This window comes from Procambarus clarkii, chromosome 47 (assembly GCF_040958095.1).
Source record: "Procambarus clarkii isolate CNS0578487 chromosome 47, FALCON_Pclarkii_2.0, whole genome shotgun sequence".
Taxonomy (NCBI): Eukaryota; Metazoa; Arthropoda; class Malacostraca; order Decapoda; family Cambaridae; genus Procambarus; species Procambarus clarkii.
The window spans coordinates 29,469,289-29,494,052 of record NC_091196.1 but is presented as its reverse complement, the minus strand read 5'-3'; the positions used below and the strand labels follow the sequence as shown (position 1 = coordinate 29,494,052).

The 24,764-nt window shown below is 42.1% G+C and overlaps 1 protein-coding gene across 1 annotated transcript; it reads right to left on the bottom strand.

The window, feature by feature from the left end:
• Positions 1-8,859: 8,859 nt before the first annotated feature.
• Positions 8,860-21,709, bottom strand: LOC123748911 (transcription factor Sox-11). The gene is made up of 3 exons (XM_045731031.2): positions 21,495-21,709; positions 11,010-13,073; positions 8,860-10,005 (listed from the first exon to the last, which is right to left on the bottom strand). Exons 1-2 carry the CDS (start codon positions 21,606-21,608, stop codon positions 11,976-11,978), a joined length of 1,212 nt encoding a protein of 403 aa, XP_045586987.1. The 5' UTR covers positions 21,609-21,709; the 3' UTR covers positions 8,860-10,005; positions 11,010-11,975.
• Between the last annotated feature and the right edge of the window lie 3,055 nt (positions 21,710-24,764).

Sequence of the window (24,764 nt, the reverse complement as noted above, 5' to 3'; positions counted from 1 at the left end):
GTTTTCATGAATTAATTGTTTTTCGACTACCTAACCTACCTAACCTAACCTAACCTACCTTTTTGGGCTACCTAACCAAACCTAACCTATAAAGATAGGTTAGGTTAGGTTAGGTAGGGTTGGTTAGGTTCGGTCATATATCTACGTTAATTTTAACTCCAATAAAAAAAATTGACCTCATACATAATGAAATGGGTAGCTTTATCGTTTCATAAGAAAAAAAATAGAAAAAATATATTAATTCAGGAAAACTTGGCTTATTAGGCAAATCGGGCCTTGCATAGTAGGCCAAAAAGTGATTTCTGGCTACTAGGTACGACATATATATATATATCCCTCTAGGTCTTTCGCTGTTTTTGTAGGACAGTTGTATATCTACGTATTTATGTATGTAGCTAAGATTAGCATTTTAAAAGCATTACAGTCACCTTCTGTGGTTGATTGTTCAATGAATCTCTGAACTGTATGTTTAACAGATCTCTAACCCTGTCCATGGAGGACAATAAAATGGTGGTTAGCATTGTAAATGTGTGGCCACGTCTGCGGTAGAAAATAATAAAAATAATAATAATAATAATAATAATAATAAAAGATCTTACGCAGTTTCTTCTTTTCTAATTGATGGGATATGTTCTTGACATGAAAATTATTGCTGAAAATAGTCAAGATGGGGCAAGATGACGTCTAAAAGCCACCTCCATCCACAACTTCTAGAGCAGATACGCCAAACAAAAAAACATAAACCAAAAAAAAACTCGCATACCAAGAGATTTAATTAAAGGGAAGCGAACAAGCGTATTCAGGAATAGGTTCCACACACACACACACACACACACACACACACACACACACACACACACACACACACACACACACACACACACACACACACACACACACACACACACACGCATATATTTACGTGAATATGTTGACACACGCGGCTGAGGCTTCACTTCGATGGGTACGACTGTCAGAAATTTAATTGAGGTTAAGGCTGTTGCCAGCATATTTGAACCACGTTTGTGTGTGTGTGTGTGTGTGTGTGTGTGTGTGTGTGTGTGTGTGTGTGTGTGTGTGTGTGTGTGTGTGTGTGTGTGTGTGTGTGTGTGTGTGTGTGTGTGTGTGTGTGTGTGTGTGTGTGTGTGTGTGTGTGTGTGTGTGTGTGTGTGTGTGTGTGTGTGTGTGTGTGTGTGTGTGTGTGTGTGTGTGTGTGTGTGTGTGTGTGTGTGTGTGTGTGTGTGTGTGTGTGTGTGTCTCAGTGAGCCAACGGGTGCTAGCACTCAGCCAACTATGTCTGTAAACACATATACACCCGACAAATCCCATGGCCCATCCTCTCAGTCCTCCCTTTGTATGTGTTGACCTAAGCATACGGGCTGTTTAGGGCGGCTGATGGACACACATTATACCTGGGCTTATCTTCAGTTCTATGGTTGGTTGGGAAGGAGCAGCAGCAGCAGCTGGAGGAGCAGCAGCAGCTGGAGGAGCAGCAGCAGCTGGAGGAGCAGCAGCAGCTGGAGGAGCAGCAGCAGCTGGAGGAACAGCAAGTGGAGGTGGAGCAGCAAGAAGAAGTGGAAGAGGAGATAGGATAAGTCACCCATGCGTGAGAAAAGTGAATTATTGGAATTGTATACAAAAAAAGGATAAATAATTTGAAATTTAGTAAAATATAAAAAAGAGGGAGTACAGAAAATGGGATTTTTGAGAGAGAAGGGAAATGCCTAGCGTCCAAAACACATATCGTGAGGGTTTATTTATTTATTTTATTTATTTATTTATATACAAGAAGGTACATTGGGTTTGTGAGAATACATAGCTTGGTATTTACAATCTTGTAAAGCCACTAGTACGCGCAGCGTTTCGGGCAGAGATCTTTAACATTACAACACAGAATCATGTTTGTAAGAAATCATAAGACATGCGCATGTACAAACTCCGCATCCCGCATTAATGGTGGTCGAACCCAAAGCAGAGGTCGCGACTTAGTAAACACGGTGAGGCATTGTTTGTAAACAGTGCCTCCTGATTGGCCGAGTGTTTGGTCTCCCTCTCCACAGGCGAGCTTTTTTATCCGCGACATTATTCTTTCTGTGGCAGCCAAACGGAGAGAAATGGATTTTTGTGTGTGTGTGTCTCTCTCTCAGTCTGTCTGTCTGTCTCACTATGTGTATATCTCATTGGTTGTCTATATCTGTTTTTGTGTCTAACTCCTTGTCTAGCTGATTGTTTTGTATATCTGTTTGTATGTTTGTCTGTCTGTCCGTGTGTCTGTCTGTCTCTCTCTCTCTCTCTCTCTCTCTCTCTCTCTCTCTCTCTCTCTCTCTCTCTCTCTCTCTCTCTCTCTCTCTTGCTCTCTCTCTCTCTCTCTCTCTCTCTCTCTCTCTCTCTCTCTCTCTCTCTCTCTCTCTCTCTCTCTCTCTCTCTCTCTCTCTCTCTCTCTCTCTCTCTCTCTCTCTCTCTCTCTCTCTCTTTCTCTTTTTTAAACTAAGACTAGGATTCATAAGGGATGCCTAATGACATACCTAGTGAAGCTGCAAGCAAGAGCTGTTATCCTACCTCAGCTCATCTAAAGCCTACACCTAGAAACTCATTTATTTCATAAGAGTATACTCTTATGAATATACTCTATCTCTCTCTCTCTCTCTCTCTCTCTCTCTCTCTCTCTCTCTCTCTCTCTCTCTCTCTCTCTCTCTCTCTCTCTCTCTCTCTCTCTCTCTCTCTCTCTCTCTCTCTCTCTCTCTCTCTCTCTCTCTCTCTCTCTGTCTCTCTCTCTCTCGTACTTATTCCTTTCCGCATTCCTACAATATAGCGAGCCGTTCCAACACCTTCGGCGCCCGAGAGACACACATACTTACCTACACATATCAGAGACATTTCTGGCAATTACCTTAATGCCCCAGATTATTCTTGCCAGACCCAGCCATTACAGTAGGGTCTAAAATCTGTACCGGTCTTGAACATTATGACGTCATAGTTACGTCACACACCTCGCCCCCTCAAAAAAAATTATATATTATATAATTATAGTATAATTATATTATATTGCCTGTCTCTACCTCCTCATCACAATCTACTTGAGAATGGCCCAGGACGGACCGAAACGTCGTCGTCCCTTCAACTTCTAGTGTGTGGTCTGGTCAACATTATATTATACTATTTTCTTTAGGTTAGGTTAGGTTAGGTTAGGTTAGGTTAGGTTAGGTTAGGTTAGGTTAGGTTAGGTTAGGTGTTTTGAAAAAGAGCATTGCAAAGACGTTACATGGTGCAGATTTTTTTTGTCAGATCTTAAGACCCGATTCTGCAATTGAAAACCTTTCATTCCTCAGTGAGGTCTCTCCTGGGCAATTGAATTGCCCCCCATGGGTATAGGGGCCGCCCCAATTGTTTTCTTTGTCAGTGAACTTTTGCTAGACTTTCCTCATTGCGATTGACGGATGACTGAGATGCTCCTTGAAATAGTTAAGTGGTGTGGAGTAACTGAGGCGTGTTAGGAAGTTTGGGATACCGTGCGTTCGTTCCGGGGATCTGTGTATACCCCGCGGCCCGGTCTCTGACTCGACATCCTGATAGTCAAGCCCATCAACCGTAGGGTGAATGTTAAGGCCACCGCAAAGGTTTATACTGCCTATTCAGCGAGTGTACCTTTGCTCTGTAGCTCAGGACTACAGTAAGCGTACCAGTGCTTTATCAGCAAGAAGCGCAGTATATACCTCGCGATATGTCATGGATAAACACACACACACACACACACACACACACACACACACACACACACACACACACACACACACACACACACACACACACACACACACACACACACACACACACACACACACACACACACACACACACACAGGGGCCTCGTAGCCTGGTGGATAGCGCGCAGGACTCGTAATTCTGTGGCGCGGGTTCGATTCCCGCACGAGGCAGAAACAAATGGGCAAAGTTTCTTTCACCCTAAGTGCCCCTGTTACCTAGCAGTAAATAGGTACCTGGGAGTTAGTTAGCTGTCACGGGCTGCTTCCTGGGGTGTGTGTGTGTGTGGTGTGGAAAAAAAAAAAAAAAAAAAAAAGGTAGTTAGTAAACAGTTGATTGACAGTTGAGAGGCGGGCCGAAAGAGCAAAGCTCAACCCCCGCAAAAACACAACTAGTAAACACAACTAGTAAACACACACACACACACCAGGCTGGCCAACATACGAACGGCATTCAGAAACTTGTGTAAAGAATCATTCAGAACTTTGTATACCACATATGTCAGGCCAATCCTGGAGTATGCAGCCCCAGCATGGAGTCCATATCTAGTCAAGGATAAGACTAAACTGGAAAAGGTTCAAAGGTTTGCCACCAGACTAGACTAGTACCCGAGCTGAGAGGTATGAGCTACGAGGAGAGACTACGGGAATTAAACCTCACTTCGCTGGAAGACAGAAGAGTTAGGGGGGACATGATCACCACATTCAAGATTCTGAAGGGAATTGATAGGGTAGATAAAGACAGGCTATTTATCACAAGGGGCACACGCACAAGGGGACACAGGTGGAAACTGAGTGCCCAAATGAGCCACAGTGTAGATATGATAGAGTCCAATAGGCTCAGGAATCTGTACACCTGTTGATTGGCGGTTGAGAGGCGGGACCAAAGAGCCAGAGCTCAACCCCCGCAAACACAACTAGGTGAGTACATACACAGCTCAACCCCCGCAAACACAAATAGGTGAGTACACACACACATGATTTGATTAGGTTAAGTTAGGTTAGGTTAGAGTCTGGGTGGTTAGGTTAGGTTGGGGTAGTTTAGATTAGGTTAAGTAAGGTTAGAGTTTGGTTGGTAACTTTGTGGTGAACGTCTCTTTATGTTAGGTGAGCTTCAGAACTATATATTATATCTATCAGTGACTACGGGGAAGTGAGGTGTAGCTATTTGTGCCATCGTCTGCTTGCCTTGAAAGTAGACGAAGAATTACTTGCCTTGAAGAATTACGGGCTCGCCATAGCCCGTGCTACATGGACATTTCGTTCTGAGTAGCTAAATCTAAAACAACAACATTGCCTTGAACCTGTTGCGCTACAGCTCAGTTATTCTGACGTTCAAATTCTTTGTCTAATCTGTCCTGAAAATTGTGGATGGAGGTGGCTTCCACAGCTTCTTATTTCAGTACCATTCCACCTATTGACCACCCGTACAGGTTATCTTGAGGTTATCTTGAGATGATTTCGGGGCTTTAGTGTCCCCGCGGCCCGGTCCTCGACCAGGCCTCCACCCCCAGGAAGCAGCCCGTGACAGCTGTCTAACTCCCAGGTACCTATTTACTGCTAGGTAACAGGGGCATTCAGGGTGAAAGAAACTTTTGCCCATTTGTTTCTGCTTCGTGCGGGAATCGAACCCGCGCCACAGAATTACGAGTCCTGCGCGCTATCCACCAGGCTACGAGGCCCACTTACCAGGCTACGAGGCCCACAACCCACTACAGGTTACAAGTATTTCCTTACATTCGTCAGACTCCTTTGTTTCTCTAGCTTCCATTTGTGTCCTAGTTGTCATATTTTCTTACTTGGGATGGACGGTAGAGCGCCGGTCTAGCTTTATGCAGGTCGGCGTTCAATCCCCTACCGTCCAAGTGGTTGGGCACCGTTTTTTTCCTTCCCCCCCCCCGTCCCCGTCCCATCCCAAATTTTAATCCTGACCCCTTCCAAGGGCTATATAGTCGTGATGGCTTGGCGATTTCCCCTGATAGCTTCTTCCTTCCACTCAGAATTTTGTACGTTGTGATCATATCCCTCCTTTGTTTCTTCTGTCCTCTTTAAATGTGAGATTTACTTCTATTAGCCTATCCTCGTAGCTTAACCCTCATAGATCTGGCACCAGTCTTGCTGCCCGTACCCAAATATCTGATTCATTTTGAGTAAACACCAAGTCATGATGATGCTGCATGAGTCCTCTTTCCTTATTGGTTGTGTAATATGCTGTTTCAAGAAGTGCTTGCCTATTGTGTCTACCAGTTTTACTCTCCATGTCTCATCCCCCACCGTGGGAATTTATCAAGTCTATTTGTGTGTGATTGAAATCCCCAAGTATTAGAGTCCTCATTCTGGCTCCGCTTGACGCCGTGGCTGCTCTTTCTCTTACCATCAGGCGAGTGAAATGTATATGTTTATCTCTCAGAATGTTCGGTAATATGTTTATTGTTTGTGATGTGTGTTTATATATGTGTGAACACGTCGTACTGAATGGGGTGAGGATAGCTTGAGCTACCTCATCCCTTTGAGTGTATTTTACCTCAATATACTTATTTCAATTTCAATTTCAATCAGGCGAGGCTCATTGCATTTGTCATATTCGACCCTAGGCCTTCTGTTTAGTGAGGGACTGTAAATCACCGCTATCTTCATGTCCCTAAATGTTGTAAATATTCCTACTGATTGGATTCCTCTGATACTATTTTTACTTCCATAAAGAGTATAGTAGGCTACATGCACCACCTTTGCCCCCTCCCCGTCGTTCCCTATCATTTGATATCCTCAAGGGAAGTTTGCATTTTCTATATTGTTTGACAGTTTTGTCTCTGTTATTGCAATATTAAGTGTTATTATTAAGTGTGCTTCTATGTGACGTTAAGTGAGCTACAGTATGAGATGAAGTGGGCATTAGTGTGCCATTATGTGTGCTTCAGTATGACAATAAGTGTGCTTCTGTGTGACGTTAAATGAGCTTCAGTGTGAAATTAGGATTAAGGACTTGCACAAACCACTATACGTGCTAGTGGATGTACAAGAATGTAAGAATGTGTACAAAAATAAGTGTGCATTAGTATTCATCTAGTTGAAATTCGGCTCTTTGGTCCCGCGTCTCGATTGTAAATCAACTGGTGTTCAGCTTCCTGAGCCTATTGGGCTGCATCATATCTGTATTTGAAATTGTATATGGGATCTGCCTCGACCTTGTGTGAAGGCAGACTTCCACACTGTGTCACACTAGTGTAACACACTGTGCTTCAACGTGACATTACGAATGCTTCAGTGTCTCAGGAAAGAAGTTGGGAACCTTTGCTGCATCTCCCACATAACTCATGTTCATAATCTTTACTAGGAAGAACAGAATATGATAAAAAAGAACAAATCTCGTAGATAGCTGGATGCTTGTTATTCTCATCCAGTACTCCGCCATCCATGGGTGATGGCTGAGTCCTTTCTCAACCACTCCGTTGAAAATGCAACTGTTTCGTCTAGTTAGCAACGTAGGAACACATGCAACCCAACCTAATCTATCGCGAAAAGCGCTTTGAAAAACATAAATTTTATAATTTTAATTTAAATAATGCGTCGGGTTCTTCACGAACTGGTCGAGTACAGAGAGACCTTTCAAGGTATAGTCCTTATTCTAGCGTTATTATCCTGAAGGATCTGTTGCCCTTCCGTTATTATCCTTAAGGATCTATTCCCATTGCTTCGTTATTTATCTGATTTTTCTGATTATTTCATGCAAATATTAAACTTTTATTTTCAAAGAATCCTCGAAGACTCCGTTTCTGTATTGAGAAGTTTTTTTTCATTTGTTTTATTTTGGTTCTGCTTGACCTCTTGCAGAACTAAGTACAAGTGCCTTAAGAGGCCCAGTTCAGAGAGATTATATTCAGAATGATTTCAGATGAAGGATAGTCTTGAATTGTGTTTTAAAGTCTTTTTTCACATGAAGTTTTCAGTAATTTTTTTTTTACATTGTTATTGCATTTTTACATTTACATCCCCATCTCTCATTTTATTGTTGTTTGAAGAGCAATTTATTATGTAGTACATAATTGTTTTTATTTATTTATTTATTTGGTGTTTAGATCAAGGCCTATCAATCTCTGGAGAGGTATTAAGGCCACCACAATAGCTTTACCGACCAACTAGCAAACATACTTTAGCCCTGGATGTGGCCGAGGACTTACTAGCAAGCTTTAGTCCTATACTCTCAAGCGTGTGTACACCGAGCAGATACAACTTAGGGTGTACATATGTACGTATTTCAATGTAAAATGGTGGTACTTACAGCATCTACATGGTCGAACGTACCACTATGTACTGATGGGCCACTCCTAGGCCTATATATAACAAATATATATATATATATATATATATATATATATATATATATATATATATATATATATATACGTATATATATATATATATATATATATATATATATATATATATATATATATATATATATATATATATATATATATATATTAGGATTGCTTGGATAGGTTCTTTTAATTATATTCCAAAATTTCTAGAAAGCCAATTGAATTACCTTTCAATAAAGTAAATATTACTATAATTCAGTACATTAGTAAAGAAAATTTTAACTTTTTTCGGATGCCCAATTGTACACATTTGGTACTTTTGACCAAATAGTTTGCTATAAGTACAATTATTTTAGAATAATTTATTTACAAAATCATATAAAAAGCCTGTTTTTCTTTTCTTAAAAAAAAGCTCATTTTACAAGATTTGTCAAATTTCTCTTTCTTAGTAGTGTCACTTGCATGTCTTTAAATGGCATTTTTATGTTTTAACATTTTCTTGGGTGTTTTGAAAAGGTATTTTTTTTTTTATAAAGGATGCTTCTGTTCCTTCATACAATATAGTTTCAATGTGCTCGTCAACTGTTTAACTATAAACTTTTTCTTTCACCATCAAACTTTCTCTTCATAAGACCCCAAAATGCATCAATGACATCCATTTGAATAAAATGGATATATTTTATTCAAATATATAAAAATCGATATATTTTTATATCGATTTTTATATATTTATAAACAAAATCGATAAGGATAAAAGGATATGAGTAAACGCAAAGACAATCACTTGAAACATATAAAAATGTATTTGTTTCTCATGCCCGTCTTCCCGGGCACGAGACCTACAGTCGCTACCACTACAAAATATATAAAAAACCTGTAGTTTTATCTTAATGAAGAAATGCCATATAGTATAACTGTACAAGGAATATTTTTAATATAACACTATGTACAAAATATGATCAATAATATAAGTTATTATTTTTTTTCAGGCAGAAGGAAGGAAGGAAGAAAGGAAGGAACGTCTTAAAGAGAAAGAAAGGACGAGGGGGTGGGGAAGATGGGGGGAGTAAATAGTATGTTAATGAAGTAACAAAAAGTACAAACTAAGTAATTTATGGGTTTATCGCTGAAGAGAATGAGATCATTTGTGTGAAAATTTCTGATGTTATCTTTTGTAAAAGTCTTGTCTTAAAAGCTACTGAATTTTACACCTTTTGAGCAACTATTTTTATTATTTTTTATTATTTTTGTTTGTTTTGTTTTGATGTGAAACCAATTTATAATGTACAGGAATTTCCTTCTACCGATTAAAAAAAAATTTATATATAAACTTTGAACGATTTAAACATATATCGAACATTAAATAAACATATCAAATAATTGCTGTCTCAAATTGAAATACATGACAAAACATTATTTGAGTTGTTATTTCTATTGCAAAGTAATAATGTTGTACTGACTAGAATTTCAAACAAAAACTGACACCGTTTTTCTTCTTCTTCTTCCGATTAATGGGGTCTCAATACTCAAGAGCAGTGACATCATCAGCATCAGGTGGGGTTAAAAGAACAAGTCCAGTGACGTCATATAGGTACAACATCTCAATATGATGTTATAACTATCAAACAAAAAAATCCCTTATCCCCCCAAACAAAAATATATTTTTGTTTGTTCACATAAACAAAAAAAAAAGTGGATAAAACAAAGTCTTCATTGTTTACTCTATCACTGGGATAACGATAATAAACTCTTGTAACAATATATAAATACTACAAACTATCTTCTTATCTTTTTTTTTTACAAGAAACGCCACTGAACTGTCATTTGTTTATTGCACTAATGACGTCACTCAAACTGTGTCCAATGCCCGCTGGGGAATCAGTGTGTGTCCGGGACAGGTCTTCAAGCTTGTCTGAGGTTCACATCTGGAACGATACATGAACGAGAACTGTATTATTTTGAACATATTTTGGAATATATATATATATATATATATATATATATATATATATATATATATATATATATATATATATATATATATATATATATATATTATATATATATATATATATATATATATATATATATATATTATATATATATATATATTATATATATATATATATATATATATATATATATATATATATATATATATGTGTATATCACGAAAATAAACACGTGATTAAGAATGTGACAATGTCAGACCACGGAGGAAAAATGAAACAGGAAATTTCCTTAAGTACTTTCGTATATTAAATACACCTTCTGAAGATGTATTTAATATACGAAAGTACTTAAGGAAATTTCCTGTTTCATTTTTCCTCCGTGGTCTGACATTGTCATATATATATATATATATATATATATATATATATATATATATATATATATATATATATATATATATATATATATATATATATATATATGGTTACAATAAGGGAAGATTTCAGAAACTATGTAACTGTTAGTTAACACTGTATGAGATTTAAAACATTCTTGGAAGCATCACCAAAAAATCTGTTGGTTATCCCACCCTTCATCTAAGTCATAAGTTGCCAATCTACAATATCAATGTTATGCACAATTTTGTAATTTGCAATTGAAATTACATAGGGGGCAAATGGTTGAATTCTACTAGACAACTCAGCTCGAGTGAAAGCTTAAATCTCCGTTTTAGTGCCAGTTATGTAAATTTCGAGACGGTACTGTGAGCATCCAAGCAATATCCAAGCAATATTTTACAAGCATATAGTCAATTCCCCAATGAAGAAAGCGAATTATATGTATAAAAAATAACACAAGCAAAAGTTAGATCGAAGATTTTTATCTAAAAATGAATGTTGCATTGCAAATCTGTCTTTTTCTAACCGTTAACCAAATTTATAACACTACGCTGCACTTATAACAAACACAAACTTACCTGTCCAGTTAAACAAGGTGGCGGACGTCATCATCCAAAGGGGCGAATGATGTCTTGAACACTGACGATCTGCCTCAAAACATTTGCCTGTCGAACCCACACCTGCACTGCAGTCGACCGGTCTCCATCACACACGCATACGATCCTCGACCAGATGTGCTTCTTGTAGCGCCGTCCCTCGACATCGACGATGTTGAAGTGTCAGTCTTAGAGAGCTTGGGTCTCTTGGGGTGACTCGGAACATGTACCACCACAGCACCCGCGAGTCATGTGTTGATACAATGACCTTCGCCCCTTCACAAGATGGTGGAGACAGGAGCACAAAGCGGGGTATGATTATAACGTGTAGCTTCTCCAACCCCCTTTCATCTTTACAATATTTAATGTACACACACACTATTTCCCTCCATAAAACCGACTGCCTGTATTTTGTAGCACTGAAGCAGTTTCATAATTCTTAACAGTTCATTTAGAAATCAAACTCCAAACCGTCCACTTGCACTTAGGCCTATTCAAGAAAAAGGACATCACAGAAAAGCCTCATACACAGTAAAGTTAAAATGACTTACAATCACTGGGAGTTTTCCACGAGAGAAACATCAGAGGAAACTGTACATTGCTGGCAACTGAGGCTAGTCAATTTATCAACGAGATTATTTTTGTGCACCATTTTGTTGACCACAATGCTGTAACTCTGGCTGGCTGGCTTGGTCTGTTGTGGTACTGTTGAAAAATCTTAGGAAACAATGGTTGAAGGCACTGGCACCATTATGGAGGCTTCGAAAGCTTGGTTAGGACATTGGTCCCGGTCCAACATGTCTCTCGTGTACTAATGACTTCACTAGAGTACATTTAAGTCTATGCTGGACAGATAAGTCTGTCTTTCGTTGTAAACACGAAAGAAAATATATATATATATATTTATATAAAAATCAACACTCGTTGCACAAGTTCCGGCCTCCCTGCCTATAGCAGGAAATTGCTGGAACCAATCCACGTGTGGGAAAGACCGCAATCTGACAAAAGGTGATCAGTTTCCTCAGTCACACTAGGAAAGTCGAAGTGGGAACCCGAACTTGTGCTGACGGCATCGAAGTCAATGTCAGCTGCATCAAGGGAATCCAAATCCATCTTTATGTCTGTGATGGGGATGAAATCTGTGATACTATACAGGTCATCAAGAGTGGCATGATCTGTGGGCTTTTCATTGGAAAACTCGTGTGGACTCTGTATTTCCTTCTTAATCTCTGTCTTAAAGTTAGGTGTGGTTGGGGCTTCACTTAGTGGAGAGCCGAGACCAGGGGACGCTAGACTCTGTGGAGTGTAAACGGCTTCATAAAGAAGATCCTCTGGTTCCTGCTTGATTGTGTTGGGGCAGGAGAGTGCGCTATGGATGGATGTGGTAAGAGTGGACAGACTGTTGGTGCTGGTGGCTGTAACACTTGAATGGTACTGGGCGGTGACAGCAGGGTTGTAAGAAAAGGCCGGCTGATCTTCGTACATGGAGGCACTCTCCGGTGAATCTGGGAGGTCACAGGGAGGGCTGGCGGGCACTTCTGGCGGCGACGGTGGGGTTAGTGCCATGACACCGGTCTGTGGCATCCGGTGAGACCTCTTGAAGTCGTCGTCGATGGTGATCTTGATCCCCAGCTTGTTGTGGTCGACTTCGAGGCCGTGTGTGTGAGTGATGCGGGTGTTACTGATCACATTAACAACACTCTTGGCGGCCCGGTCCTTGCTGTGGCCGTGGTCCCTGACCTTGGTGACCTTGCCGCCATTCTTTTCCGTTACACCTTTCAGCTGGGCCTTCTGGCCCTTCTTGCGCGGCCGGTACTTATAGTTCGGGTATTCGCGCATGTGCAGCTGCTTCAGACGTTCAGCCTCGTCGCGGTAGGGTCGCCGCTGCTCCTCCGACAGAAGCTTCCAGCGGCGTCCCAGCTGCTTGGAGATCTCGGCGTTGTGCATATCGGGAGCAAACTTGATGATCTCCCGCCGCTCCATCTGCGACCAGACCATGAAGGCGTTCATGGGACGTTTGATGTGGTTGGGTGGGTGTTTCTTCGTCTGTAAAAACAATAAAAAATAACAAGATTTAGAATATTTTACTTCATTTAGTGTAATTTAGTTTAATATTTTAAACCTCAACATGTAGACAGTAGTTCAAAGGTTACTGGCATAGAATAGGTTCAGGAACTGGAACTTCACCTCCCCCTTGTTTTTTTTTTAAGCTAGACTAAATTAGCATTTGTGTGCCTGATGAGCCTACATTCATTTTTATTTATGTCTTTATGTTATGCACCCAACACCCATCTATTGAACAGTGTTATAATGAGTTCAGGAAGTGTACTGAGTACACTTTCTGAACTCATTTACTATAGACAAAACTTAATATAGCCTATCTGCCTATCTACTAGACAAAAATATAGATAGGCTATTAATATAGCATATCTGGTCTATCTACTATAGACAAAATTAATATAGTGTAATAAAATTGTAAGAAATAGGGGTCTATATATCATTAGCTAGAAAGGAGTTACCATTATTAGGAAGGATGGAAAGTACTCTTAGAAAGGTTCGAAATATCAACAAAATACAAAATACACAAAATAAAATCAGCTTCCCAACTCTTTTAAACTAAAGAGCCTGACACGATACTCGCTTGGTAAATAGAGTCCCCTCCCTTCGTCCCCTTCCCCCACACCCACTATCCCCCACACCCACTAACCCTGGCCAATGGAACGGTTGCCACACATTGCCATCGCCTCTCCCTACCAGCCCGCCTTCCCCCTCCCCCCCCCCCCCCAACCTGTCAATCATGAGCTGTCATCACACGGGTCTGACACAAGCAGATGGCAAGGGGGTTCGTAACCCACCCTCCCATCCTTAAGGCAACCTGTTGGCGGGCTCTCTAGACGCGTATTTCCTTTTAGTTTGTCAACACCGCAATAGTTTGTGTAACAGGACAAAGCCTGTCCTCGACCCTGCAAGCACATCTAGATGAGCACACACACACACACACACTGATGTCGAAGAAGATATAAGAAGATGAAGAAATATAAGAAAATTCACTTTCGCAAACAGAGTGGTAGACGGTTGGAACAAGTTAGGTGAGAAGGTGGTGGAGGCCAAGACCGTCAATAGTTTCAAAGCATTATATGACAAAGAGTGTTGGAAAGACGGGACACCACGAGCGTAGCTCTCATCCTGTAACTACACTTAGGTAATTACACAGCTGTAGCTTTATAGAGCCCAGAAGGCTCAGGAATCTGTACACTAGTTGACTGACAGTTGAGAGGCGGGACCAAAGATCCAGAGCTCAACCCCCCTCCGCAAGCACAACTAGGTGGGTACACATTCACTACACCAGTTGATGTGTGATTGGCTAGGATAGCGCTCTGATTTACTAACTGCAAAAAAGAATTACACCCCGTAAAAAAATGATATCATGCCAGCTAGCAGGTCGTTTTCTACCAGCGAGAACATCAATAGGAAGTTTTCAATCCATTTTAAATGAGGTACGAACTCCCGTGTCTGTCAGAACTAACACGAGACGAGGGGGAGATGAGAAAAAGCGGATAGAGAAAGAGATGTTAGGAGAAAAAGTATTTGGGGGATGAAGTAGGGAGAGAAGGATATACTAGTAAACGGGAGACGAGGATAGCAGGAAGACGAGGATAGGCTAGAAGGGAAGAACAACGAGGTGGTAGATACTCGAATTCTATTCACATTAGGCTATATGTGAAGGACGGGCCTAAGTTAACCCTTATCAGTGGCTCAAAACACGAGGGAGGCAAAACAAACCCAAAATCATCTCTTACAGTGCATTTAAAGTTTATAAACAGTGTACATAAAGTTGATAAAAAGTTGTGTGTGTGTGTGTACAGTAGTCGCTAGGCTACTGTACACACACAAACCACGCGAACTACAAAATTGGAAAAACACTAAATGACAAGGATTAACAAACCCAGCGGGATTTCGGAATTGCTTCGTACTGGTGTTGTTACATGGTGTTACGGCAGTACTCACCTAGTTGTGCTTGCAAGGGTTGAGCTTCGGCTCTTTGGTCCCGCCTCCTACAACTGGTGTACAGATTCCTGTGCCTATTGGACTCTATCATATCTAGATTTCAAGCTGTGTATGGAGTCAGCCTCCACCACATCACTGCCTAATGCATTCCATCTGTTAACTACCCCAGCAGTGTGTCCACTCACAGGATGAGTGAAGACAATGCCCAATAAACGCACCTTCCATCTTCACATCTTTTCTCCATCTTCGCAAATCAGAAGATGGAAAAACGACGACGTTTCTCCACCTTCCCTCTTCCAGATGGCAGAAAAACGTCATTAGAGGCGCCTGTGCAAGCAAGCACCTACCGCCACGCCACGCCACCTTTCCCTACATTCTACGTCGAAATAAGAAGAGACAAACGATAACGTTTTATCTGAACGTTCTTAATTTCCTACTCAGAAGCTATGGACCCTCTCACCCTCTTGCCGGATGTGGGTCTCTCTCTCTCTCTCTCTCTCTCTCTCTCTCTCTCTCTCTCTCTCTCTCTCTCTCTCTCTCTCTCTCTCTCTTCATCTCCGAAAATGTAATACTTGAATCTGAATGAGTGATATGGAATAAAACACAAGAATTCTATGGAAAACATGACTGAATTTATTTCAGACGTCATGAAAATCGCAGGGATAACTATAAACGCCGATATTTCTGAAAGTGTGGCACTAGAGCCGACCCTTACCGGCTTATGACACTCGCATATCCCGCATGATTCACCTTGCAAAGTTGGGTGAGACTGGCCCCAAGCGTCTGGCCATTTCCTTACGAGCTCAGAACACAGAAAAAAAACCTTTACTAATATATTACATAGAGGAAGGGATGAATATGTATTAGGTTAGGTTCAGGATTGGGAGCATGAGAAGGTGGGAAGGGCACGGAGAGAAAGTGGGAAGGGCAAGGAGAGGTGGAATGGACACAGGGAGAGCTTTCTGATTCGAAACTCAAAAGTGCTAAGTTTGTTTTAGTTGCCCCTCGCACGTAGCATATTTTCGCAAGTGTGGATAATTTGTGCAAAAAATGCAAAACGAAGATCGCAGTTGTATTAATTTACGGTTGTGTGTGTTACTTTTGTATTGTTTCTTGAAGCCGGTGTTGCAGTCGTTTTTGCCTTGTACCCTGTCAGTGTTGCAGTCGTACCATTGTAACAGTTAAGGGAATTCCTCCCATCCTCTCCCCTTTCCCCCTTCTTCCTTCGTTCTTTCCCCCTTCTTCCTTCGTTCTTTCCCCCTTCTTCCTTCGTTCTTTCCCCCTTCTTCCTTCGTTCTTTCCCCCTTCTTCCTTCGTTCTTTCCCCCTTCTTCCTTCGTTCTTTCCCCCTTCTTCCTTCGTCCTATCTCCTCAAGTCTTCCCTTAACCCCAATTGCAATCGTATCTGTCCCTGTTATATTCGTTCCTAACCTCGTTGATGGTCATTAAAAACAGGAGTTTAGGGATAAGGGGGAGGGGAAATTAAATACCATTAATGGGTTAAGTTATCTTGAGATGATTTCGGGGCTTAGCGTCCCCGCGGCCCGGTCCTCGTCTCCTTTTTGTTTCACATACCCCCAAGAAGCAGCCCGTAGCAGCTGTCTAACTCCCAGGTACCTATTTACTGCTAGTTTGGGTACGACAGATAATTTATTATCCCCCTATATGTGCTCCCCCCAGTGACGAAGACACTAAATATTTCACTGTCTTGAGATTCTCAGGTGAAGAAGAAGAAGAAAAAAGGCTAGTTAAGGGTCACATATGGTACACACACACACACACACACACACACTGAAGAGGGATCGGAACGTGGCCTCAATTTATCCCTAGACATATATATATATATATATATATATATATATATATATATATATATATATATATATATATATTATATATATATATATATATATATATATATATATATATATATATATATATATATATTTATATATATATATATATATATATATATATATATATATATATATATATATGATCGAGATCTCATAATACAGTCGACCTAGAAACAATTTACTCTCCACCAATGAAAGCCTATAGGAAATCACACCCCGTCTCTACCTTCTTTTTCCCCCTTTCTCTCTCCTCTCCCTTCCCCTCTTTTAACAAGTTCATCAACCCCTCTTCGTATCCCCTCCGAAGCCCTCACCGTGAGTTACTATGGGGGGCGCCGCCCAGACTCCGGCAAAACAGGATTAGTTTACGGGATTCAACAGGACGGACTAAGAGGGGAATAATTGGCTCGTGCGTGTAATGTAATGGTCACCGAGCAGCCTGGGTGGTGGCGATAATGATGCTGCCTGAGGGGAAATGAAAAGGGAAGGGGGAAGAGAGGGAGAGGGGGCAGTGACGCTGAAGGGGAGACGAAGTGTCGCTGAAAGGGGTCACAATGAAGGGAAGTGGTGGTAAAGGGGTGACGAATGACGGAAAGGGGGTTAAGGGGGGAGGGGGGGACGAAGAGGGGGTTATTAATGACGGTGAAGAGGAGCCGAAGAGTGAGTTCTTACTGGAGAAGGAGAGAGGAAGAGTGAACGGTTACTGGCAGACGGAGAAGTGGGGGGGGAGAGAAATGACCAGTAAACCAGTGGCCAATATAAATGTGTGCCATGGTTGTGGGAGTGCTGGCGACTAGCGAGCTCAACCCTCAACAGGAAATGCCTGCAGCCGGCAGTAAGAGAGAGAGCGACTCCTGTCATCAGCGATAACAGCAACGACGCCATCCGTCGCAGCAGCAAAAGAAACAGTACAGCTAAGAGCAGCAAATTCATAAGGTAGAAAGGAGGAAGGAGGATTTTATGGAACTTCACCAGCAGTATTCCCTATTAACAAGAGATTATACTGCCTCTCTCTCTCTCTCTCTCTCTCTCTCTCTCTCTCTCTCTCTCTCTCGGCGGGCGGAGGCCAGGCTACAGAGGGGGGTCGGGGGACAAAAACAGTAAGCTGAGGGGTCGTGAAGGTGGGAACAACATTGGGGAGAGGGGGGGGAGGGGGAGGTTGGGGAGGATTAAAGAAAGTGAGGAGGTAGGGGGGGGAGGAGGGGGGGGGGTAGATAGTAGCCTAGCAACAGCACAAGAGACCCACACATAAGTGGCGGCAGGCTGGTGGGAGTGGTTACGCAAGGGGTGTTGTGTGTGTGTGCGTGCGTGCGTGTGTGTGCGTGCGTGTGTGTGTGTGTGTGTGTGTGTGTGTGTGTGTGTGTGTGTGTGTGTGTGTGTGTGTGTGTGTGTGTGTGTGTGTGTGTGTGTGTGTCACTACTGTTCTACTGACACCCTTCTATGTTCCTCCCTGTGTTCTCTCGGGAACGCACCAATCCCCCTTCCCCCTCCCCCCTCACCTCCCATCCACACGCAATTGCCAGGTTTCCTTATACGCTTGCAAAACACACACACACACACACACACACACACACACACACACACACACACACACACACAACATAGTTTGAACTCCACAACATTTTAAACCCAATTCCCTTTACACCTCGCCCTATATCCCATGCCAAACATACACACAGCCTCCACACACACACACAACACCTGACATCATATCCAAACACGGGTAAACAATGTGGAAACAAAGTCAAATCAAGGGGGGAGCTGCTGTGTGTATTAGGGCGCCGTGTTTAGGTAAATAGGTAATAGGGGGGGGGTGTTTAGTCCACACCGACAACCCGAGGCATCGCCAGGGGTGAGGGTTGGGGAGGTGGGGAGAGGGGGTTTGGGAGGGGGTGGGGAGCGCGCCAGCAAACTCCTCTACTTGTGTTGGCTGTTTCTCTGACTGCTCGCCATCCAGTCGCCGGCCGGAAACATATGTCGTAATGTTTTGCGGGATTCAATACCCTACAAGCGTGTTCTGTGCTACGAACGACATCCAATAAACAAACGCATTATGTATGTGCGCGTGTGTGTGTGTTGCGAATGTCTCCACTTTAACGCATAAATCCCCACCTATTCAATCCTCCCACCCACAAACCAACAATTAATCCCAGCACCCGTACCAAAGTAAATTAGCCCCCTATACCCCCACTAAGAAACCCCTACCCTCCCACCCAACACCCACAGGGTGGTGGTGGGGGTGGTTATAGTCCGTCATCCCCACCCGCCGTGCTAACATAATAATCCCCCCACCCCACCCTCACCCTTCCCCAACACACACACACCACTCCTTCCCCACCCTCCCCCCAGCGTGTCGGGTAGAGCGCAACAGTTCTCTGGCTGCTGCTGTTGTTGCTGTCGTTATTGTTGATTTCTGGGCTCGCGACAGACCCGAGAAGCACACGGGCCAGCACGCTGCTACGATCACCATGTCGTCACTTATTGGCTGGTAACATTTAACATTTTATTTATATCTACGACTATGGATTTATACCTCGTTTTTATAACAATATCGAGAAGAGAAATGCACAATTGATCGTTCGGATTAAGCGATTTCTGCCCTTTTACACCGTAGCGTTGTTGTCATTCTTGTTCATTTTAGGTCAAGCGACATTCTCTCACTAACTAACCCACAGCTTTTCTTGCAAGTTCAAACAAGAATGTAAGAACTCTTGTATATTTATAAAATAAAGCAGAGAAAAGGAACAGCGAGAAAATTTAATCTATGTCTTCTGGCATAGTGTCCATAAGTGTGTCAGTCCAGCTAGGTAGTTGAATATCTTTTATGGATATCCTTTATGGATATCCTTTATTTAATATCATGCAATCCCATCCCTCATCTCTAATCACAAACAATGACGAGGGGGCAAACAATGCAGTATCTTTCAAATGATGAGAATCAAGCATTAACATTTATAGTCCCAATAAATATACTTCAAACAAATTCCAAGTAGCAAGAGATAGCAAAACATTTCACTGCTTTATGGTCTAAAGTTTCTACCCATGTGTCTGTGACTCGTTCATCCTTCGTGTCGTACCCGTAATGATCCTACAGTGACAACTACATCAAATTACGTTGGTAACCGCTCTGGCTACACGAGTAGGCTAGCTTCGGTAATGTAGAATACAGTCATTGTATTTTCATCTTCATCTTATTACTTCCACATATTCAGAAGTCGGAGGTAACTTTGTTTTGATTGTTTATTTTTTTAAGTTAACTTATAAAAATTGTTAAATGATGAAAAACATTTTCCCCACTTTCAAAACAAAAAGTACGTTATTTAAAATAAGTTACTTGGCTACATGCTACTACTGTATCAAGTACAAGAACAAGAACCAAGAACACTTAATTACCAGATATCAAAGTTGGCTGATATGATATTCTTGAAACAGTGCATTTTATTGAATAGGCTCACCTTGACCACTATTTGCCTACATACAAGGCCAAACGATTCAGAAACACATGCGTTTAATACTTCATTTCCATTTATCGTTAATAACCCAATTTACAATATCACACGAGAAAAGCTTTCCATAAGTCACAAACACACAAAAGAATAAGTACCTCGCCAAAAATAACTTTTATAAACATATCTACGCTACTTAGCCTCGCCCCACTAAGTAAGTCACCGTTCACCTACATTTGACCATAGCCATACCATATCAGGCTTTTATCACCTCACAGGTTCTACTTTTAACACTAGGCCCGAGCCCAGGTGTCCTTATCACCATGCCGACACACACACAAACATGATTACCTCTGATTACCTATCTCCTCCCTTTCCAATAATCAACTTAGGGTCTCTCTCCCCCCACGCGAGAGCATGTCCACCAGTGACCAGATTCTTTTTGAAAATAATTAAATGACAAAAGTGATTTATTTCAACACACACACACACACACACACTGAGGCTTAATGCAGACATGGGATGCTCGACTCTCTGGTTCAAAGATTTAGGTGTAAATTTAAAGTTTAATAAAAAATAAATTAATATATTTTTTTTCTACAAAACAAGGCTTCCACGTGATCAGTACAGATATGAAGGCGCTGGAGTTTGCATCATTCACGAGGCTATTTGATTTTTGAAACATGACACAAGGGAAATACGCGTAGAAATTCCATTTATCAAGCTTGTAGAATTCTTATATTTTGTTTCCACAACAGCTGTAGGCTACCAACCCTAAACTGAGAGAAGTCGAAGGCGATCTCTAGATGTTGAATACAATTGAAAATAAATACATATAAATATCGCACACTACCAGAAGCTAGTAATACTGATAATAATATTGATACTAATAATAATAATTTGGCTACCAGGCCTAACTATATAATAGTCAGTGGGACACACGTGGGGGGAGGGGGGATATATATCTTTCCAGACCAACACAACTATAAAACATTGCGGAAAAAACGGATTAAAACGAGACTAAAACACTGACGAATGAAGCATCACGACACACGAACACAAGAGTCTCCTTGGAGCCCATGTGGACGGACCCCTGAAGCAACAAGCTACTTCACTCACGCCGCCAAAATCTAAGTCCACAAGCTAAATCTTCCTCACCTGTGTGGCATCAGAATATGGCGTATTGGAGCTATCGTTGACCAGCATAGATCCAAACACTGTAGTGGTCGAGGTGGGCACTGGAACCCTCTCATAATTCGCAAGGGGTAACATTTTTGCCGTCGCCCTGACTGGCCAAGTCCACAGCAACTCACTCTCTCTCAGCACGCAACCTCCTCCTCTCACGGCAAATACACAACTGAAGCTTGTAGTAAACAGTCGGCATGCTATAAGCGAGTAGCGTGTGGCGACGGTGACGTCACAGCCAATCCCCACGCGAGAGGCTCAAGTGGCGCATATCACCTACAATTCTCTTTCCATATTTTCTCGTAGATTTTATGATTTTTCGTGTAATACAGAGATCTTTGTCCAAATCTACTCCGGACGAAGAGGTCTATATCAGTCTCATAATCGCATTAATGACGAATATTGAAGCGTCGCTACTGACGCAGACGCTGATAAGGAGACGCCGAGCGAGGGACACAGCAACATAGGGGCACTGACACACAGCGAAGGTGAGACTATATAATGTTAAGAATATGTCACTACGTTGGAGAGTGTGACGCATCCACTGCGCATGTTGAGCTTCCCCCTACCGCGCCGCGTTCGTTAGTTGGTGCCCTTTCTGTCAGTTCCCACCAGACGGCCTGAGCGAGGGGGTTACGCGCTCGATCTCCTCTCCTCTCCTTCTCTCCCCCCCTCACACACCACACCACACGCACCACCTCCTACCACTTTGTAAACACTAGCATTTTGAAGCTAATACTTGCAGTTTGCTGCATACGGATGTCAGTGAATGTGTATTTATGCGAAATATAGTGTGTATAGTTGAAAGGGGGGGATGATCTGAGTGGATTAGTCTGTACTCACCTAATTGTGCTTGCGGGGGTTGAGCTCTGGCTCTTTGGTCCCGCCTCTCAACCGTCAATCAACAGGTGTACAGGTTCCTTTCTGTGTGTGACGGCAGGTGAAGAGCGTTAAACAGTCGCAATCTCTCTCTCACAGAGTGGGAATATTCGGCGACTCACAACCCTAGATCCCGGGTTCGATCCCCGCGTCGGGACAAGCGTTTGGGCAACGTTTCCTTTCACCTGATGGCTCTGTTCCCCCCTAGCAGTAAATGTATATACCTAGGAGTTAGGCAACTGTTTGTGGATAGCATCAGGGGGTTGGTTTTAGTAGATGTGGGACATTTTGTATGTGGTGATCATGTCTCCCCTAGCTCTTTTGTCTTCCAGCGACGTGAGGTGCAATTCACGTAGTCTGTCCCTCATAACTCACGCCTCTTAGTTCTGGCACTAGCCTAGTGACATACCTCTGAACTTTTTCCAGCTTCGTCTTGTGCTTGACTAGATACGGGCTCCATGCTGGGACTGCATACTACAAGATTGGCCTTACATATGTGTGTGTGTGTGTGTGTGTGTGTGTGTGTGTGTGTGTGTGTGTGTTTACTAGTTGTGTTTACTAGTTGTGTTTTTGCGGGGGTTGAGCTTTGCTCTTTCGGCCCGCCTCTCAATCAACTGTTTACTAACTAACTACTAACTTACTAACTACTTTCTTTTTTTTTCCACACCACACACACACCCCCCAGGAAGCAGCCCGTGACAGCTGACTAACTCCCAGGTACCTATTTACTGCTAGGTAACAGGGGCACTTAGGGATGAAAGAAACTTTGCCCATTTGTTTCTGCCTCGTGCGGGAATCGAACCCGCGCCACAGAATTACGAGTCCTGCGCGCTATCCACCAGGCTACGAGGCCCCCATCTGTGTGTGTGTGTGTGTGTGTGTGTGTGTATGTGTGTGTGTGTGTGTGTGTGTGTGTGTGTGTGTGTGTGTGTGTGTGTGTGTGTGTGTGTGTGTGTGTGTGTGTGTGTGTGTGTGTGTGTGTATTTTGAGAGAAATATATCTATTTAGACATAATAGAGAACAAATCGATTGGTTAGAAAGGTGGGGTCCAAGAGCTATTAGCTCGATTCTGCAGACACAAATAGTAACACACACACACACACACACACACACACACACACACACACACACACACACACACACACACACACACACACACACACACACACACATCCACAACCAAACACAAATTAGCAAGATTTTTATATGCCCATTTCATAAACAGTGAAATACGTCACGAATGATTACTGGAACCTTGTAATTCCAGTGCACGAATTAGCTTGATAATATTCTACCCAATCACCCAGCACACACAACGTCACCCTTGTGTCACCTCTGGTCACCCCTGCGTCACCCCTGCGTCACCAACACTGCGAATCGGGCATCCACTGATGATCCCACATGTATAGGCATCATTGAAGGATTGCGTCTGTGCAATAAATTGCAAATAGCTTGCAACCTTTATCTGCAACTTCCGGGGGGGGGGGGAGGGGGGGGGGGAAATAGGTTAGCATCAGTGGGTCAAGTTTAAAATAAATTTGTTGAATCTGGACAAATAAATCATTGCAGGTGTTTGTAACTGCAAAAATTGTAATTGTTTCCCCCTCTTTGACCGGAAACATACGAAGCAACGCAGCTATATCAATGTTAGGTCGTAGAAACCGTCAATACAACCTTTAATGTTTACTAATGAGTCCCATTTAGCATTGGTTGATGATCCATTCAACCAATAAGTTAGAGGAGCTTCGTAAACATTCTAGATCGCAGCCCATCCTCCAATAATGTTTATTGGAGGATATCTCAACTTTTTTTTGGTCAAAACTTACAAAAAATGAAATATTGGATCCACTATATGGTTCACATTTTATATTACTAAGCCCAAATGACATACTGCAAAATTTTTTTGGAAAAATAATCCACAGAATCTAACCTAACCTGCTCAAGGAGTCCTAGCAGGCCTAATAAACGCTATCTTAAACTTGATATCATACTTATATATGCTATACAATCCCCCAGGCATGTTATCACTTTAAAAGAAAACGGCAACATTGAATATGCGGCAAAAGTCCATTGTTCGAACCTTTTTTACCAAATAATTGCAGTCAGGGCTCTGGCTTTAACATGATAGACTGCAATCAGTGCTGTTGCTTTAGCATGATAGACTGCAGTCAGTCATCAGACTTCAGCATGATAGGCTGCAGTCAGGGCTCTGGCTTTAGCATGATAGACTGCAGTCAGTCCTCAGACTTCAGCATGATAGACTGCAGTCAGTCATCAGACTTCAGCATGATAGACTGCAGTTAGGGCTCTGGGTTTAGCATGATAGGCTGCAGTCAGTCCTCAGACTTCAGCATGATAGGCTGC

Excerpts from the sequence above, each read along its gene's own strand:
- LOC123748911 (XM_045731031.2), bottom strand. The coding sequence starts at position 21,608 with ATGTTACCCCTTGCGAATTATGAGAGGGTTCCAGTGCCCACCTCGACC. Across the intron at positions 13,074-21,494 it reads CATATTCTGATGCCACACAG|ACGAAGAAACACCCACCCAA; the intron begins GTGAGGAAGATT and ends TTGTTTTTACAG.